This window comes from Bufo gargarizans, chromosome 1 (assembly GCF_014858855.1).
Source record: "Bufo gargarizans isolate SCDJY-AF-19 chromosome 1, ASM1485885v1, whole genome shotgun sequence".
Lineage (NCBI taxonomy): Eukaryota > Metazoa > Chordata > Amphibia > Anura > Bufonidae > Bufo > Bufo gargarizans.
This window is the reverse complement of record NC_058080.1, coordinates 133295929-133315781: the sequence shown is the minus strand read 5'-3', so window position 1 is coordinate 133315781 and position 19853 is coordinate 133295929. Positions and strand designations below refer to the sequence as shown.

At 42.1% G+C, this 19853-nt stretch overlaps 1 protein-coding gene across 1 annotated transcript in view; it reads right to left on the bottom strand.

Moving 5' to 3' along the window:
* Positions 1-206: 206 nt before the first annotated feature.
* GRXCR1 (glutaredoxin and cysteine rich domain containing 1) overlaps positions 207-19853 on the bottom strand; it is a 95499-nt gene continuing 75852 nt past the window's right edge. Inside the window, exons 2-4 of the mRNA XM_044276675.1 lie at positions 8451-8690; positions 4649-4714; positions 207-386 (exon numbers count right to left, since the gene is read on the bottom strand). Of these exons, the coding sequence (XP_044132610.1) occupies positions 207-386; positions 4649-4714; positions 8451-8690 (486 nt within the window). The remainder of the gene's footprint in view (positions 387-4648; positions 4715-8450; positions 8691-19853) is intronic.

The following is a 19853-nucleotide window of genomic DNA, read 5'->3' as shown; positions in this document are numbered from 1 at the left end:
TAGTAATCTCTTTCTGCAATATTGCACACTGGACAAGTATCTGGCCCAACAGGAGAATGGTTATTTGAGTGTAATTGTCTGTCTATAAATGAATGAGAAACTCATATCTACAAAGTCCCTTTATTATGCAAAAATCACATTAAAAAATTAATAAGAAATTATGGATTTCAAAATGAATCTTAGCAATAGTTGTGTTTTTCTTTCTGTTAAATAGTGCAGCTTTTACAGCGTTGTAGCCCGTTCTCGTTGCACGCTGTGCACTTTAAAGCCTTGAAAGAATCCGTGAAGCAGTTTCGGAACACTGACATCTTGCTTCCATGGCACACGAGACAAGGAAGGAAGCCAAACCCCCCACAAGAGGCACATGCGTGAGGGTGCTGCACTCTCTGCATACAAAAAGGAAGATAAATATTATACACATGGTCACTATTGGGGTGCATTAGTATACATAGCACATAAAATACACAGACAGTGATCAGTAATCTGTAGGAAAATAAATAAAAACTGTTGAGAGTGAATATCCCCATTGACTTGTTTAGGTCAATATGCATTCCAGGGGCAGACTGGCCATAAACCCAAGAGGGAAATTTCCCAATGGGTCGATGCTCAGGAGACCACCCAAGCCTTCTTAACTGCCACTGGCTGGGTACATAACGATCTAATAATTAACACTGGGAGCATCAGGTACTTTTGTACCTGGCTGGCAGCCGCGTTTGCCCTCCTGAATTCAATTGTATGGCTGTCCCCAGAACAGTGATAGAGTTAAAGACTGTGGTGGGACATTGCTCCATGCCATGCAGTTCACCTTCATAGGCCACTATATGAGGTAGTGTACAAATTGTACAGGAATTTGGTCTGTGCTGGAGATAGTCAGTTGGAACAGGACTCGGGTATTTTATTTTTTCTTCTTTCCTTGGCCACTTGAGGAGCATACTACTATAGGGGTCATTACTAGGGCAGTCTAGGCAGCATGCTGAAGATAGAGGTGGCAAGGGGCTGTGGTCTGCATCTCACATACTAACCCTCTTCTCCATATCTTAATTAGAGATAATGTCACCACCAGACATCTGAGAAGCTCTGACAGATGCCTTTCAGAACCTCCTCCTTGAGCTTCCTTTGTTTTGCTTTCAGTTCCTCATCTCGTTAGCCTCTCTCAGCTGTCATGTAGTTGTACTGATTGCATCCCTTTAAATTCCTCCCCATAGTGCATTAGTGTGCGGTTTATCGTTCTTCCTGGAGTGTGTGTGCATGCTGATCCTACTTCCCAGTCTTCTACAAGATAAGTGTTGTGCATTCATTTGTGATTTTCTGTTTGCTGGATCCCAGGTGACCCTGACTCCCTCCGTATCTAGTGTAGGGAGCCGGTGGTCGTGTCCCCTCACTATTATAGGGTGTTCAGGTGTTATACAGTCGAGGTACGAGGATATGCGATCATCTACCATTGGGATTTTCGCATAGGCTGAGCAGTCAGGGAGAGTGCCAGGTCTGATGCAGGGGTCTCCCTTTTTGTTCCTTAGTTTTGGATCCAGTGAGTCGTATATTCATTTTGTGTTGTCTTGTTTCCTGTACACCTTCGTGACAGATAATTGGAGAAGGACAGAACCTGGCAGCTATTGATAACCACCAGAGGGACAGCTTCTGGGGCAGTGTGATGTGTTGCACTGTGGTATTTGGTTTTGCTGGGATGGTATCTTGTGCTACACTATGGTATTGCTGACCATGCCTACTTGTGTTGGCCTCATCTATATGTGTTGGCCCTGCCTGCTTGTGTTGCTCCACCTTCTCAATTTGGACCCACCTAAAATATGGGGCCACTGTTAGTTTATGTTCCAAGGCCACATTAAGTTTCCAGTCCACCGCTGATGCATTCAGTTTTAAAAACGGATACCACACTGAAGAAAAATAAGGTTGTGAGACTTTACTCTGAAATATGGAAAGGGTATGTCCTGGACTGCAGAAGAACGCCATACAATAGTTTCCTAAATCTGTTTCCTGTTATGCTGCTGTATCTAGTTCTAAAATGTCATCTCTGGGAACCAAGCAACAAAGCCTTCACCCTCCATAAAGGGGGTTCACAAAGGCAATAATAGGAAATAAAATACTTATTTAAAACCCCTCTGCTTCCAGCACTGCCTCTACAGTCCTCTCAACGGGATTCATTTACTTGCTGTATATTGCATATGACCGCTGAAGCCAATTACTGGCCTTCTCAGTATATAAGACCAGTGAGTGGCTGCAGCCGTCACGTCAGGTATATAGCAGGTCAACTCCTGCAGCCAAGTAAAGCTTGGTGGGGGGAACCAGAAAGGCATTAGAAGTGGAGTGAGATGGTTATTCTATCACAATTCCTGCCTTTGGGGAGCTTTTTCAATAACATGGACAACCCCTTTAAATAGGGGTAGGACTTCTCCTACTAGCACCAATTAATAAATTTTGTTCAATGGAGACTAAGTTGACTATTTTTAATATGTATTCACTGCCTATAAAAAAAAAGTTAAGAGGAAAAAAATAAGCTTTATTAAAAGCAAGATTTAAAAACTAGGGCTCAAACTCAAATGAAAAACAAAGAGGCAGAAGACCCCTATCGAGCAAAGCATGGAGACAAAGTAGTAATGGAATTGAACATAGAAACCATGTTGTGAAAGTGAAAAAATGTATTACTTGTGTACATTGATGCATTGATCGCAAAAAGTGGCAAAGAGCCCATTACTCATACCCCGCTAATGGCCACTATAGCTTTTAAATATATATTGCTGAACGACTATGATCTAAAGAAAACATGGCCTTTGTGGTCAATACCATTACTTTGTCTTAATGTTCTGCTAGCTTGGTGTCTTTCTTGTTCATGTGGGTTAGTGCCCTATTTTTTAAATTTTCCCTCTAATACATCGATTTTGTTTTTGTCTTAATGTTTTCATAGTCAGTAAATAGATTTTTCTTTTCTGAAAATGTCCACATTTGTACATTTATCTGTGATTTTTTACTATTTTTAATTTGTGCCAAAAATTAGGTTGATTAGCAGATATAATAGTGGTCTTATGAAGACAACACCTTTTGGTACCTGAGAAGGCCAGGGCAACCTGTTTTTTTTTTCACATAGTAGCCAAGTGACTATAAGTTACACAAAGTAGAGAATGGGCATGTTTCTTTTGGCTCAAGTACATCATGGTACACCTGTGATTTCCAACGTTCTCCAGCATGCCTCATGGCTGTCAGAGTATGCTTAAAGGGACACTGACAGGCCCAATAACCATAATTAGCTGTACATATGCATGCACAGGTCTTCTAATGTGCATTAAAAACATATAAGTATAACCCCTGTCCACCTTATGGATACAGTAAACTTACGTTTTATAACCTGAAGTAATCGCTTTTATTTCTGCCCAAGGGGCGGGGTTTCAGCTCCACTTGCGCCCAGCCAGCCTCAGCCCAACCGCCATTTTGAAGCGCCGCCCAGCTCATCAATATTCGCTTCGCTGGGCGGCTTTTGCTGTCCCCGACCTTCCGAGATCTGGCGCATACCCAATAGAAAGCAAGTCCGATGCCCATAGCTTTCTATTGGGCATTGTCACGGAAGGTGTACAGGAAACAAGACAACACAAAATGAATATACGACTCACTGGATCCAAAACTAAGGAACAAAATGGAAGACCCCTGCATCAGACCTGGTACTCTCCCTAACTGCTCAGCCTATGCGAAAATCCCAATGGTAGATGATCGCATATCCTCGTACCTCGACTGTATAACTCCTGAACACCCTATAATAGTGAGGGGACACGACCACCGGCTCCCTACACTAGATACGGAGGGAGTCAGGGTCACCTGGGATCCAGCAAACAGAAAATCACAAATGAATGCACAACACTTATCTTGTAGAAGACTGGATAGTAGGATCAGCATGCACACACACTCCAGGAAGAACTATAAACCGCACACTGATGCACTATGGGGCGGAATTTAAAGGGAAGCAATCAGTACAACTAAATGACAGCTGAGAGAGGCTAACGAGATGAGGAACTGAAAGCAAAACAAAGGAAGCTCAAGGAGGAGGTTCTGAAAGGCATCTGTTAGAGCTTCTCAGATGTCTGGTGGTGACAGGCATGCGCCGGATCTCGGAAGGTCGGGGACAGCAGAAGCTGCCCAGCAAAGTGAATATTGATGAGCTGGGCGGCGCTTCAAAACGGCGGTTGGGCTGAGGCTGGCTGGGCGCAAATGGAGCTGAAACCACGCCCCTTGGGCAGAAAGAACAGGGATTACTTCAGGTTATAAAACATGAGTTTACTGTATTCATAATGTGGACAGGGGGGATACTTATATGTTTTTAATGCACATTAGAAGACCTGTGCAGTCATATGTACAGCTAATTATGGTTATTGGGCCTGTCAGTGTCCCTTTAAGGTTGCGGTTTTACAACAGGTGGGGTACCATAGGCTGGGCCACCATGACACTGCTGTGAAATTGATGGCAATGACGCAAGACACAATTGCTCGAAAATGTTTATGTAATTAAAGTCAACTGTAATATAATACACAATACTGCATAGTAACTGCTCACGTATATATCTATGTACTGTACACATACAGTACATGCCGTAGGGTAAATACAGTATGAGAAAGCATAAACCACATCACACATATTTAACAGTCACCTCAATTTTTATGAGCAGGTCCTGAAGTTCTCCTGATTCATTCATTGATAGTATTTTTTCAGCACCCTGAAATAATATATAAGAACAGAGCCACTAAGAGCTTTATACATTGTCCAATATTCTGATGCAGAGCATTATAGAAATCCTATGTACAAAACATACAAACATACAGTTTACCATTTGAGCTTTGTAGAATAATTTAGGAAAACTAAAAGCTTAGACGCCTCTATATTTACATGGATTACAAGAGTTAAATGGATATAACCTGGACATTATATTTAAATTTGTAACTCTTGTGCTTTAAGGGGTTTTCTGTGACTTAAATATTAATAATTGATAGGGGTACTACAGGGGTCATTATAACTACAAGGGGTGCTACATGGGTACATTATAATTACTGAGGTCACTACAGGGGGAATTATAGCTACTAAGGGCACTAGAGGGGGCATTATAGCTACTAAGAGTACTAGAGGGGGCATTATAACTACTGGGAGCACTATAGGGCATGATACCTATATGCCAGTGACTGCCCACAGCGATGCACGTGACTCCACTTTGAAGTTGAATGAATGAAATAAAGTAGGTGGAACAAAGTGGCAGTGAACGGGTGAATGAGATTTTTTTTTAAATGGGTTCAACACGCCTCTGGCCTCCGTTAATAAAAAAAATAAAGTCTAAATGGCTGGACAACCCCTTTAAAGCAGATATTTTTTGTTATAAATGTTTCATCTAGTGTTATACTGTCATTGATCTGGTATGTTATTATACATATATCTGAGCACAGAACATGTTCACAAGATTAAGACAACCAGTATATAACCAGTACTATAATGACTAGGTTTTAATGTCCTTTATTGCTTGCAGTGTCTATGGTTATTAGGCAGGGGGTGCTGTGCAGCAAGGCGGAACACAAGCAACCATAAAAAACTACAGTATGAAACATTACTATAAAAATAAATGTCCATAAAATATAATAGGGAAATGGAAATCATTTAATGAGTTGATCTTACATTGTTCCCTAAATTTCTGCCATGATCCATCTCTTTTAAAAAAAAGTTATTATTGCTGGCTAGGAAAAAATGTAAAGTCCTAAGAACCCAAAATTTTACCTTTAACCTGCACAAAGAGGTATGGCTTTACTGTAGAACAAATCCTAGGTTGAAACTTTAAGTGGCCTTTTACATGGGGCGATGACTAGACGTGCAAACATTTGTCGCGTGATCAATGCCCCATGTTAATGGTGCCAATCACACAAGAAATCATAATAAACATATATTGCTGATGATTACTCCATGTAAATGGAGCTCAACGACCAGCAATCAACGTGTTACTTCATCAATCAGTTCTTATTTCAGGCAAAAAAATCTTCCCATGGAAAAAGAAAGAAAGAAAAATCTCCAAATGTGGAAGATCAAAAGGTAAAGGAAGCAAAGGACAGATAAAAGTCCCAAAACCAGAGGCCAGAAAACAGAGCCGGAGAACAGAGCAGACCCAGGACAAGAAGACAGAGCACATGATAAAGCAGATTATTATACAGGACAGGATTAAGAGGGGCTAGAGCACTGAAGCCTGAGAAATGAATGTCTGATTGGATCTGGATTAAAAATCCACCGCCCGATGTCATCAGGTCATACCGCATGCCATAGCAACACAGTATTACAGGGATGACAAGTGCTGAAGTTCTCTAGATGAGTGATAGACACAAGTTTATTGTGCACTAGGGAAGAAAATACAGGGGAATGAGGAAAGATGAATAATAGTAATTCCATGAGCTGGTATTGGCATATGAGAGTGACAGAACAGGGACATTCTCTGATATATTATTGCCGAATAGAATCGACGTAATCACCGACATTATACAGATGCAGCCGAGCTAAACCTGATGGATAACGCGTTAAGTAAACAATGGCAAGAAAATGTTAATCGGCTTTTTCAATGGATAAGAGATCATGCACACAAACTTATTTTTTTTCAATGTCCATTCCATTTTATTGCGGCTCATATGTGAAACCATTCACTTCAATGGGTACGCCCAAAAAACTGAAATTACTCTGTGTGCATTCTGTTTCCGTATGTCCGCACAGTCATTGTGCAAAAAAGATAAATGTTAGCTGACGTCTGATTGAATTCTGACACGAGGTCTAATGAAAAATATTTTTTTCTTATTGTCCTCTTCTAAAACCTAGTTGTGTCTTAAGGGCCGATGCATCTTATAGGGCGAAAAATAGGTATTTAAATAACCAAATGAAAAAAAGAAGTTAACGGGGTTGTCTCACTTCAGCGATTGGCATTTATAATGTAGAGAAAGTTAACACAAGGCACTTACTAATGTATTGTGATTGTCCATATTGCCTCCTTTGTTCTCTGGATTCATTTTTCCATCGCATTATAAACTGCTCGTTTCCATGGTTACGACCACCCTGAAATCCAACAGTGGTGGTCGTGATTGCACACTATAGGAAAAAGCACCAGCCTCTCTAGTGGCCGGACCATGGGAGCACACATAGGCTTGTGCTTTTTCCTATATTGTGCAAGCACGACCACTAATGCTGGATTGCAGGGTGGTCATAACAATGGAAACGAGCAGTGGATAATGTGATGGAAAAATGAATCCAGTCGACAAAGAAGGCAATGTGGATAATCACAATACATTAGTAAGTGCCTTGTATTAACTTTTTGTACATGATAAATTACATTTGCTAAAATGAGATAACCCCTTTAGTGCTTTTGAAACCACGTGTACCAAACAAAAAAAAAGTGTCTGGTCAAGAAGTGAGGAAATTGGCACAGTCTTGAACTTGTTAAAGACCAATCTTTAAGGCCTCATGCTCACGACTGTATTTTGCATCTGTGTCTGATCCACATTTTTCCACAGCCTTCAATATAAAAGTCTATTCATGTCCGCAAAGTGCGGACAAGAATAGGACATGTTATATTTTTTTGCGGGGCCACGGAACGGAGCAACAGATGCGGACAGCACACAAAGTGAATGGGTCCGCATCCGAGCCGCCAAAACGGTGGCTCAGATGCGGACCAAAGCAGTGTGTGCATGATGCTTTATTCAGTAGACTGCCGCTGTTCTTAAAGTGGATGGGTGATTTTCATTTGCATTCCAATATTTTAAACACTTCTTTTAGTCCCCCTAGGGGACATGAATATGTGATCATTTGATTTCTCGTACCATAGACTTTTTAAAGTATGCTATTGCAATTTATGGGATTTCTGCTAGCGTCCCTTTAAGCCCGGCCTGCAGCAGGCTTAGTGGGCATTTTGTTTTAGCGGATCTGGGGGCCTTGAGAAACCAATCAGCACCATGGTAGGTGATTCGCAGTGGGGGTTCCATCCAGAGAGGTTCTGAGGTGTTAACTGACCAGGAATGGAGTTATCTCCATATCCAAGTCATTGCTAATGGGTGTCAGCTGTATTACACAGCTGGGCCCAGCTACATATGGGCTCAGCTCATAGACACGCTCCATACATCCCAATCTGCACACCTGACAAATATTAATGTGGCTCTATTGAGAAGGGGTTAAAATGTCTTAGCGGTCCCGCACAGTTTCTCCAGTCCCCATTAGGCCTCTAGCTGTAGTCATGATGTCAAGTTCATCATTCCCGTGGACACTGAAGCCAATCACTGGCCTCAGCAGTCACATCTACTTGAATGGAACATGACCATTGAGAACAGTGATTGGCTGCAGAATTCATGGGAACAATACATTTTAACTAATATACCAGAAGTTCCTTTAAAGTTATCAAAACTGTCTAGGTGTATGCCAGATTATGTATAATATAATTCACTTACCCCTAAGTAATGACCATCAATGAATACAACAGGTAGAGATGGCATTTCAGACACCCGGCGACATCTTTCATCAAGCTCTTTCCCATATTCACTATTGAGGGCAATATTCTTTTCTTCAAATTTTACTCTGCGATTCTGGAAGATTTTTCGAACCATTTCGCACCTTTCAAAAGTATTTCGAACCACACGCAGACTTGTGGTATAAATGACAATGCGCCCATATTCTAAGTTGGTAGTGGACTACAAAAAAAATGGAAATTCAGTCTTTGTAATGAAATCTTATATTATACATACTGTACATTATGAGGTTGAGAGGGAAAAGAAAACTAAACAATGATAAAGTAAAACTTCTAGTAATTGCATTTTCAGTTCTGTGTTCTCGTTATCAGTACAATCCTTTCAATGTATAAACTTTATCAAAACCGTGAGAAATGATAATTAATGTTATTTAACAAAATTAAGTTATACATTTAATGATTGATCTTCAATTTATATTTAAAAACAGAATGCATGGTGTGTGGATACTGTATTAGTAAAGTATATAATTTCTTTAGAATTCTAATAACAAAACTACTGTAAGCATCTAATTCCTGTGACCCATGGGGGTAGTGCCAGGAGTGGTACTTGTTGCACCGCTAGAAGTTGCAGGGGTTAATGGTGGCTGTTCTAGCCCCAACACTCTTTGGGGGCATGCAGTGAATGCAGGGTGTCACCCTTCATCCCTCAGGGCACTCCCTAGTCCTTCTGGTGCTCCTGCCTGGTGTCAGATGGGGTACCCTTGATGTTAGATAGAGGGGTACAAGGCAGATGTAGGGCCCATGGATAAATGGTTGAGTCAGTGACCAGGCCCGTTGGTTGCAATAAATCTCTCTTTACTGAAATGATGACAGGAGTAGTAGTAAAAATAGCAGAAGTAGGCACAGCTCCAAAGTATTACAGTGTAGTCTTTTCCCAATAGCTGTGTCCAGGCAGCAGCAATGATGGCAGTAATCCTCCCTGAGGATTTGCAATTTTTCCTAAAAAAACACAATTCGATTCTCATTAACACATTCTGTAATCCCCAGGCTACTGGTTGCAGATATTACATCTGGATGATCGGTCCATCTCAAAGCGTGGTGAGCACCAAAGCAATATACCCTTTCCTCAAGAAGTAAAGTCTTATTGCCATATGCGTGCAGTACCTTACTATCTCAATCCAGCATGGTCTTGATGGTTCTTAATAGGGATGGACGAATCGACTTCGGATGAAACATCCAAAGTCGATTCGCATAAAACTTTGTTTCAATACTGTACGGAGCGAGCTGCCCGTACAGTATTACAATGTATTGGCTCCGATGAGTCGAAATTATTACTTCGCAAAGTCTCGTAAGCCTTAGCATAATAACTTCAGAAAATGATTTAGACTGTAAAAAAACTTTTCCTGAACTCGGGTTCGGTTCCAAGTGGTACCTTAGAACCCAACCAGTTCGGGATATGTTTTTTTTGCGGTCTAAATCAATTTCTGAAGCTATTATGCGAAGTCTCGCTAGACTCATTGGAGCCAATACATTGTAATACTGTACGGAGCGCTCGCTCCGTACAGTATTGAAACAAATTTTATGTTTTATCCGAAGTCGATTCGCTCATCCCTAGTTCTTAACCTTCTGTTTATGTCTGTTCTTTTTCCCTGAGGGGTATTCTCTCAGTTAAGATTTTCTCAGGGATGATGGTTTCCTGGACCAGGCTTATCTCTAGGCCTTCTTCTCAGGAGCTCAGACATGCACAAGTTGCTTCTAGCTCTCATGACTAGACACTCTCTGACCAGGGGGCAGACCAGCCCAACCCCTTGGAAACTAGGCAATTCTGCCAGTGTTAATTATTTGTTGCCCATACATAACCATTTGGGATATACATAGTGCACAAGCAAGTACTTTAACAATAAATCATAACACTTATGTGCAACTCTGTAGCATGAGGTTAACTCCTAGCATTAAATTAACCACTGCAGTGAACCTCTGGGTCACTGCATAATAACTATTTCACTGCTGTAGAGGTGACTTGTCCCTCAAGCTGCACATCACTGGGTCACATGCCACTGATTTGGCCAGTCTCTGGCTGCAGTGGTACATGTGACCCTGTCCATGCTGAAAGTTAAAAGATAGGGACCAGAGAACACTGCAAATGCAGCTGTGGATCAAATGAGCAGGTAACTATGCTTCCATCCAAATGATACCAAGCAGAATACCTTTAACAGTCTTCAGGTTCACCACAGATACTAGGGACACAATGCGAATCAAAGCCAATTTCAGGGAAAATTCGATTTGCCTTAAAACCGAATTTCCCCGTGCTTCGATTTTCCCTGAAATGGGGTAAAAAAAATAATAATACTCACCTAATCCATTTGAGCACTAAGAGCCTGCTGCTGCCATCTTGATTGAAAATCCCACACAAAATCTTGTGCGCTGTGACGTCTGGACGCGGTGTGTGAGATTTTCAATCAAGATGGCGGCTGGCTCTTTGTGATCAAATAAATGAGGCAAGTATGATTTTATTTTAATTTTTTTCATTATAGACCTTAATATTAATCTCAGATGCCGCATTTAGCAAAGAACAGGGGCATCTGAGGGGTACAATGACAGAGAGCAGCGCAAACGTTATTCCACCCACTACTTAGTAAAATTTGGCAAAGCAGCCAAATCAAAATTGAGAGAACTTCGCTCAACATGAACAGACATAGCAGAACAATGTGAAAAATATCAGGGATGAATTTCCCATGTTTTATGGTAGTAATGGCTGATATGGCAGTGGGTGTGGAACCACTGTGTCAACCAATATATTTTACATTGCGCTACTCCTGCTCTTAACGGCATTATCCTTGCAGTCCCCTGGTTATTACCTTTTAACCCGTTTATAGGGATCTGGACTTCGCTGCAGGGGAACCACCAAACTGCTACATCCTGGAATAGTTTTATTGACAGCTGCCCCATGGGGCGCAGGTCACCGAGGGATCAGACAAAACTGTAGTCAAGGACAGGCCAAGATCAGGTTGATAAGCAGTCCATGGTCAGAGCAGACAGCGAAGGGTCAATACAGAAGTCAAGCACAGGTCAGGGCAGACAGCAAAGGGTCAAAATACAAGAAATGGGCATAAGTTGCAGACAAAGAAACCTATTGCTCACACACTTTGACAGGGGATTTCGCCTAAAGTTCCCCAAGCCTTGAAAAACATTACAGAGTAAAATATGCTGGGATTGGTAAAAAACAAACAAACAGGGGATGAAAACAGGAAGTTCTGCATGTAAACATCTGGTCAGGATGCAGTAATGCTAAGAATAGGGGAAGGAATGTGCTGACATAAAAAAAAACTAATGGCCAGATTTAAAACCCCTTTAAAAGGTAACAAATGAAAATCAGGCATCATATAATACAGCACATGATGATCTTTTTCTAACAAAGCAATTACCGGCCCTGTACCTGACATGGGTCCAGAGATCTTCATATTGACTGCTCCAATTGCTCTGCTCTGCTAGATTATCTTCAGCCTGGCAGCCAAGGGATCGTGTCCTTTCTGCTGCAGCTGTCTCCCTGTAACTACCACCGTTTCTAACAGGACATATAGCTGCTGGCAGTTGAAGATTTGAACTGAGCACATTCAACCAGCTCAGTGAGATGGACAAAAATAAGGTAAAGAACAAACAGCAGGTGGTGCTATACATTCTATTAAAAAGCTCACTGACTATACTACATTTTCAATTACTTGCAATTACAGAAGTATTCAGATCCAGGTGCTGGTTTGACAAATGTAGAACATGTTTCATGACACAATCCGTTAAAGGGGTTGTCCAGGTTCAGAGCTGAACCTGGACAGCCCTCCATTTTCACCCAGGCAGCCCCCCTGACATGAGCATCGGAGCAGTTCATGCTCCGATGCTCTCCTTTGCCCTGCGCTAAATTGCACAGGGCAAAGGCATTTTTCAGAGTTCCGGTGACGTACCGGGGCTCTCTATGGGGCTGACAGGAACCCCAGTAAAACGGCTAGGGCAGCGCTAAAGCTCGCCCCTCAGAGCCAGTGACGTCACCGAACACACTGCCGGGCGGAAGTTACCGCCCGGCAGTATGTTATTGAAAACAAAAGAGCCCGTGCCCTGCGCGATCTAGCGCAGGGCACGGGAGCGCATCGGAGCATGAGATGCTCCGACGCTAGGCTCAGGGGGGCTGCCGGGGTGAAAATAAGGGTATGTCCGGGTTCAGCTCTGAACCCGGACAACCCCTTTAAAGCTTATTTTAACCTTTTAGATCATATTTATTCCTGCACACATATCCAGGAATCTCCAGTCCTATGGATCTCAAACTTCTTTATAATATTAACGGCGTTGGTCATAGTAATATCAAGCTCTGTGGAAACAGTCTTATAGCCTTAAAGGTGTTGTCTGGGATTTTAAGAAATTGACTTCAAAATATTGGATGTGGCCCTCTAAATGACGAGTAAAACTCGTAAGCACAATAGCTAGATATGAAACACAATAGAAGTAGAAAATATGTCGGAATATTAGCAAAAAATGGCTGGATACAATGTTATACCATTCCCCTGCTGACCTGTAATACAACCTTACTGTCCTCTCCTAGATATACGTGTCCCGATTCGTCTCCTTTGTATGCTGTCCACAGGGTATTACAGCATTTATCTAGTGTCCCATAGTCTATACATACTTTGTGCCGGAGATCATTGATGATGGAAGAAGTTTCTTCAGTGATACGTTGAAGAGGACTGACCGCACTATTATATGCAGTGGCGTCACACACAATAAGCGGGACGGTCTTGTCTGGTGTCATGTGTAGCTAGCCCCTGAGGAGCTGGAGCAGAGGATGCGAGTGGTAGTGGCCCTGATCAGATGTGTCACAGTGTACTCCCTCAGTCCATTGCTCCCTGGAGATCAATACACTGAAAAGATGATATAAGGAATCAGGCCAGAAGTAGAAGAATAAAAGTTTCTCTTTACCAAGTACAAAAGATAACTTGTAGTACATCCAACAGTAGTTAGTACAAAGTGCACTTTCTATCCCCAGATGATTAGGTACAGTGGCAGGCAAAGTGGCAATTTAGGGCACCTCTTTTATACTATCTTGCTGATAACTCTTTCTTGCACTTCTGGCTAACAGCTATAAACTGGCACTGGTGGATATAGGTGTCTACTATGTAATACAGGCTTTGAGTTGGTGGGGCCTGGATGTTATCTACAGTAGTTGATGGGTGTGTGAACCATAGTCCCTCACCTGCAACATGGTTCTTAAAGCTGTGGTTGCTGGTCAATTTGCTGACCATATAATGCTATAAACTCTCAGCTATCCTAGTATTCTTTCAGTCTCTCTGGACAACTGATCTCATAGGAGAATTGGATGTTAAGCTGAGACCCAAGAAGTAGGAGCAATTGGACATACTACCTTCCGCTGTGCTGTCCTAGCTAGCACTCTCCCTCCTGGCAGGAAGCTGGACAAGTTGGTGTTGTTCATGCAGGTCTGGGGTACTGCACATGCTACTGGCCCAGGCTTCTACTACACAAAGTACTGCCTAGGAGACACTAGATGGATGTTCTACTTTCCTTGTGAATTTGTATTTGTCAATATACAAAGGAAATAAATAGAGACACATCTAGGAGAGGACATCAGCGGTGGATTAGAGCTTAGCAGGGGAACTATGCACTGTCGCCAGCCTTTCTATGCGAGCATTGTCCTGAATCCATGAGAGATTGCTTGTATATATGTGTACTCCTATTAGGTGCATCATGTTAAACCTTTGTATTAAGAAGCCTGCATCAATATTTTATCAGAGCACAGCGTTAGCGAAAAAAAATTGGTGTTATGTGACAGTGAGTTTGATATGAAAACAAATGTGGATCTGCTGTGTGGCTGAACAGATTTGGCTTGGGACTACTCATAAAGACATTATCTAAGTGTCTCCCTGGTCTTTACTCTTTCACTTCTATACAGGGATAAGGTCTCCGCTACAGGGGAACTGCCAGGCCACTACATCTTCATTTTGTCACTGTTCAGTTACTGTTGACCCACGGGGGTCAATAGACACTGCTGTGTAGCACCAAGGGATCAGGCAAACTATAGTCAGGAACAAGCTAGAGTCAAAATCGGTCAAAAGGTTGGGGCAGGCAGCTAGAGTCAAATCCGGTAAACTAGGAGCTAGACACAGGGGATAAATCCACATATACCCAGAAAAAGTCAGCCATAGGCGGGAAAGGATTAGGGTGCTCGCACTGGCCCTTTAAGAGCTGGCATCAGTGCATGAGCGATCCGCTAGTGTCTGCTCTACCAAACAATGCTATTATAATACCTTATAATCTGACCGCTCCCTGCACAGACATCTCCAATGCCGGCGCAGGGAGCGTTCAGACAGTCACTGCGCCTGCACCGAATACAGACGCGCACGGCGCAGGCGCGAGAATTCGTCCGCTGGCTCAGAGGGAGGATCGCATTCCAGAGGAGATGGGCGGGCTGGAGGGATGCGCTGGGTGGCATTTTGTGTGAGTAGACCGAGCCTCTAGGTGCTGAAAGACGCCCCCATAGCACCTAGAGGCTCATTAGCATATCAATAAAAGTTAGTTTTTTAGGCAAACGGCTGTACACAAAGGTATTATAATGGAATTGTTTGGTAGAGCAGACACTAGCGGATCGCTAGTGTCTGATAGCTAATTATGTCAAAACGATACCCTTTAAGTATAGAGAAGGAGGAGACAGACAGGAGACATCCAAAGAGCATGACAGTGCCACTGCCAGTATTTGTCTAGCTAATTTTAAGAAAATCCTTATCTCAGCCTCTTCTTCCGCTCACTTATGCAGTCTAGCAGTGTCCCCTAATAAAACATTGCTCCATATCTATAGACATCTAAGGGCTCTGACTGTTCCCCTTATTTACAGTTTCTAGCTGAATTAAAACCTTCTAGAGGGAGGGGTGGAGTGGAGAAGCACAGCGTTAAGGGAAACATTGTTACAATTTCTATCTATCATAGACTTGTATAGAGCTTCAGTGCAGGCCTATGGGAATGAATCAGCAGTTTTTTTTAGAATAAACAAGTCTTCAGACATAAACAACCTAGCTAAACCAAGCAGTTAGAAGGTCAGTGTGTCTGTTTTTTCCCTCCAAATTTGTGTATAGGTATAAAGTCATAAAGTCTCTTAGTACTAGCTGGCTGTGCATTAACCCTTTCCGCAGTGCAGCTATAAAGTAATAGTTCTAATTAGCAGGATATATAACAATAAACATATAAATGCAGTTCAAACATATGAAACAATATAAGTGCACACAACAGCATAAACAAAAGTGCAGATTAAAGGAGTTGTCCCACGAAAAATATTATTTTTCAAACCAGCACCTGGATCTGAGTACTTTTATAATCAATACTAATAAAAGCCCTGTGTGAGTGCTCAGGGCTGGTGTCCGTGTGTGTGTGCCGATTATTTAAGTGCGCATGCGAGGCGCACAGACCAATCGGTACACACTCCAGGGACCGCCCAAAGCACCGCGCCGCCTGCCAATGAAAACACGGCGCAACACATGCAGCCCGGACAGCTCATAGCAGCACAGCGCAGCCATCCAATCAGTCGCTTCCCAGACCGCCCACAATTGTGCCGGCCAATTAACACACGGCGCACCACACGCCGTACAGACCCCCCACAGCACGGATCGGTCCAATCACAACATCCCTACAACTGCGCCACTGGCCAATAACCACCTCTAATGTTGTGCTGTGTCAGTCGGAGTAGAGTCATTTTGTGCATTACATGCACTGAGTGACATAAATTACAGAATTAGCCAGCACCAGCAGTCATTGCCAGCCAGCAGTTATTGTCACCAGTCACAGTGACAGCAGTCAGTGCCAGTCCTATCAGCCACCAGTCACAGTGACAGCAGTCTCAGCACCACCAGTCAGTGCCAGCAGTTAGTGCCAGCCGCATTAGCCACCAGTGACAGCAGTCTCAGCACCACCAGTCAGTGCCAAGCGTATTAGTCACCAGTCACAGTGACAGTGGTTTCAGCACCACCAGTTAGTGCCAGCTCTATCAGCCACCAGTCACAGTGCCCGCCGTCTCACCACCACCAGTCAGTGCCAGCAGTCAGTGCCAGCCGTATTAGCCACCAGTGACAGCAGTCTCAGTACCACTAGTCAGTGCCAAGCGTATTAGTCACCTGTCACAGTGACAGTGGTTTCAGCACCACCAGTTAGTGCCAGCTTTATCAGCCACCAGTCACAGTGCCTGCCATCTCAGCACCACCGGTCAGTGCCAGCAGTCAGTGCCAGCTGTATCAGCCACCAGTCACAGTGCCAGTGGTCTCAGCACCACCAGTCAGTGCCAGCCGTATCAGCCACCAGTCACAGTGCCAGTGGTCTCAGCACCACTAGTCAGTGCCAACCATATCAGTCACCAGTCACAGTGCCAGTGGTCTCAGCACTACCAGTCAGTGGCAGTCATATAAACCACCAATCACAGTGCTCGCAATCTCTGCCAAAAGTCAGTGCCAGTGACGCATATTACAGCTACATATAAACCAGTATTACAGTAACAGAAAATATTATAAAAATATAAAAGTACAAGCTTACAGTATATTACTTGGACTTTTTACTAACTACATGCCACCCAAAAAAAGGAGACGTCAAGTCAGGTCAGCAAGTAAAAATCTAAAAAAGAAAGGCAGAAAAAAAACAAAATAAGCAAATAGATCAATTGAAGAAAAAGAAAAAGAGCGTCACAAAAACGCTGAAAGACAAAGACTCAGAAGAGCAAATAGATCTATAGAAGAACAGGAAAATCAGCGTAAAAAACTATCTGTAATAGAAAGAGAAAGACGAGCAAATAGATCTATTGAAGAAAAGGAAAATGAGCGTCAGAAAAATGTGAAAGCACATAGATCTAGGAGAGCAACACTACGTCAGCAACAAGCAATAAAAAGAGGCAGGATAACAGATCTACAAACAGACGCAACACATTTTTCAACAGCCACACAGGAGAGGATAAATGATATAAGAGAAAGACAAAAACGTAAGAGACATGCTGAAATAGAGAGGGCTAGGAGAGCAAGATTTACACCAGAAGAACGACAATTACATTGTTTGTGGCAAGCATAATTAATAAGACTGGCCCCAAGTAAACGAGTGAAAAATAATGAATCTAGGACCACAATAGAAAGAATGGCACTGATAAATGATATAGTTAATATTATTGAGGGTAACATTATACCCCACACATGTGGAGATTTAAATCAGATAAGCAATTTTTGTCAAGCAAAACAATTTTAAGGAGAAAGACCATCTGATCAAAAATGTACACAGTGTTCTTCAAAAGGAAAAGGAAATCTTCAACCAATTCGAACAAATCCTTTTATACAACAGCTCATGATGGGTCAGCCTCATTACAGCAAAAATGTCATGCTAAATATAAGGTCAATAAATAGTGCTCTAGCATTTGCATCTATGGGAGATAACATTAGTCCGCCTTCTGGCTATGGGCCATACTGTTTTCGAATCCATGGTTAGATTTGTCACAGAGCAGGAACACTGCATCCTCAACAGGGTAAAAATAGACAGTTTGCACAATTATACATTTTAGATCCCTCTGAAGCTGCAGACCAAGGAATGCAAATTTCTGCCAACTTAGGAATAAATTCGGAGCTTATGCAAATATTAAGTACATTTATGGCACAATTCAGTCCTTATGCCGAGGCCTGTAAAATGTTGTACCAAGTTGAAAAAGAATAAGAAGAGTATGCTGCCAATAATGACAATGTAACTAAGGAAGTGTCCATGACAATGGTACAAGATCGCAAAAATGACCAAAGGCGCTATAACGCACCAAAATATAATGAGGTTGCTTTTATTTTTCGAAATGATGATGGAGAACCACCACTTGAAAGAGATCTTCTTATACACTGCAAACCAAGTGAAGATTATACAAATAAATAAGAAAAATCAAAAGAATTAGTGTCCTTAATCCTAATTTGGAACCCATGGTTTATCTATTGTTATTCCCATATGGGGATCAAAGCTGGGGAATTGACATTCCATTGCAAAACAGACCACAAGCTTTATTAAATTTACCAAACCAGTCACACAATCCTAGAGTTAGAGTCACTCAAATGCAATACTACGGTTACCGTCTTTCCACTAGAGAGGGTTTTATTCCTTCTTAAATGCAGGCCGCCTTACACAGCAATATATAGTTGATGCATATGCAAAAACAGAAGCCAACAGACTCAATTATATACGTCAAAATCAGCCTAAATTGTGTGTTGAAAAATACTCTGGATTAATGGATCATTTACTTAATGAAGCCAATGAAGCAGGCCTGAGTCCTGGAAAAATGTATATTTTGCCTTCTTCATTTGCAGGGAGTCCCAGAAACATGCAAGAAAATTATCAAGATGCTATGGCAATTGTCAGAAAATATGGAAAACCCAGATCTTTTTATTACAAAGACATGCAATCCAAAATGGGAAGAAATTGTACATAACCTACAACATGGCAAACTGTTGATGGACAACCACATTTAGTTGCAAGAGTATTACACCTAAGACTTAAAGCTCTAATTGAAAAAACATATTTTTGGAGTCCCAAAAGCAATGGTATAGGTCAGTGATGGCGAACCTTTTAAAGGCCGAGTGCCCAAACTGCAACCCAAAACCCACTTATTTATTGCAAAGTGCCAACAAAGCAATTTAACCTGAATATTATAGTCAAATATAGTATATCCTCTATGTACTTTATTATTTAGCTATAATAGCCTGCCTACATTCAGTGCGCTGCCTGTGCTGTTCATAGTGCGCCTGCGCTGATGAATGGCAGGAAAAGTCTAAGGCATATTGTACACCATAGACTTTTTCCAGAGTACGGGTGCCCACAGAGAGACCTCTGAGTGCCGCCTCTGGCACCCGTGCCATGGGTTCGCCATCACTGGTATAGGTGATAGAATTTCAAAAGAGAGGTTTACCACATGCTCACATACTTCTCATTCTTAAAGAAAGCTGTAAACCAAAAAATGAAGAACTGATAGATAAAATTGTCTCCGCTGAAATCCCTAACATAGAAGTCACTCCTCGCTTACATGCAATTGTAACAAAGCATGTGATTCATGGACCATGCGGAGCACTTAATCCTAATTCTCCATGTATGGCAAATGACAAATGCTGTAAGGATTTTCCGAAGGAATTCCAACAAAAAAACTATTGCTAATAGCAATGGCTATCCAAAGTACAAGAGAAGAAATACAAGCCAAACTATAATTCTTGGGTTGTAATATATAATCCTTATTTAGCATTGAAGTACAATTGCCACATTAATGTGGAAGTTTGCGCATCAGTGAAAGGTGTAAAATGCCTTTTTAAATATTTGTACAAAGGTCATGATTGTGCAAATGTTGTCA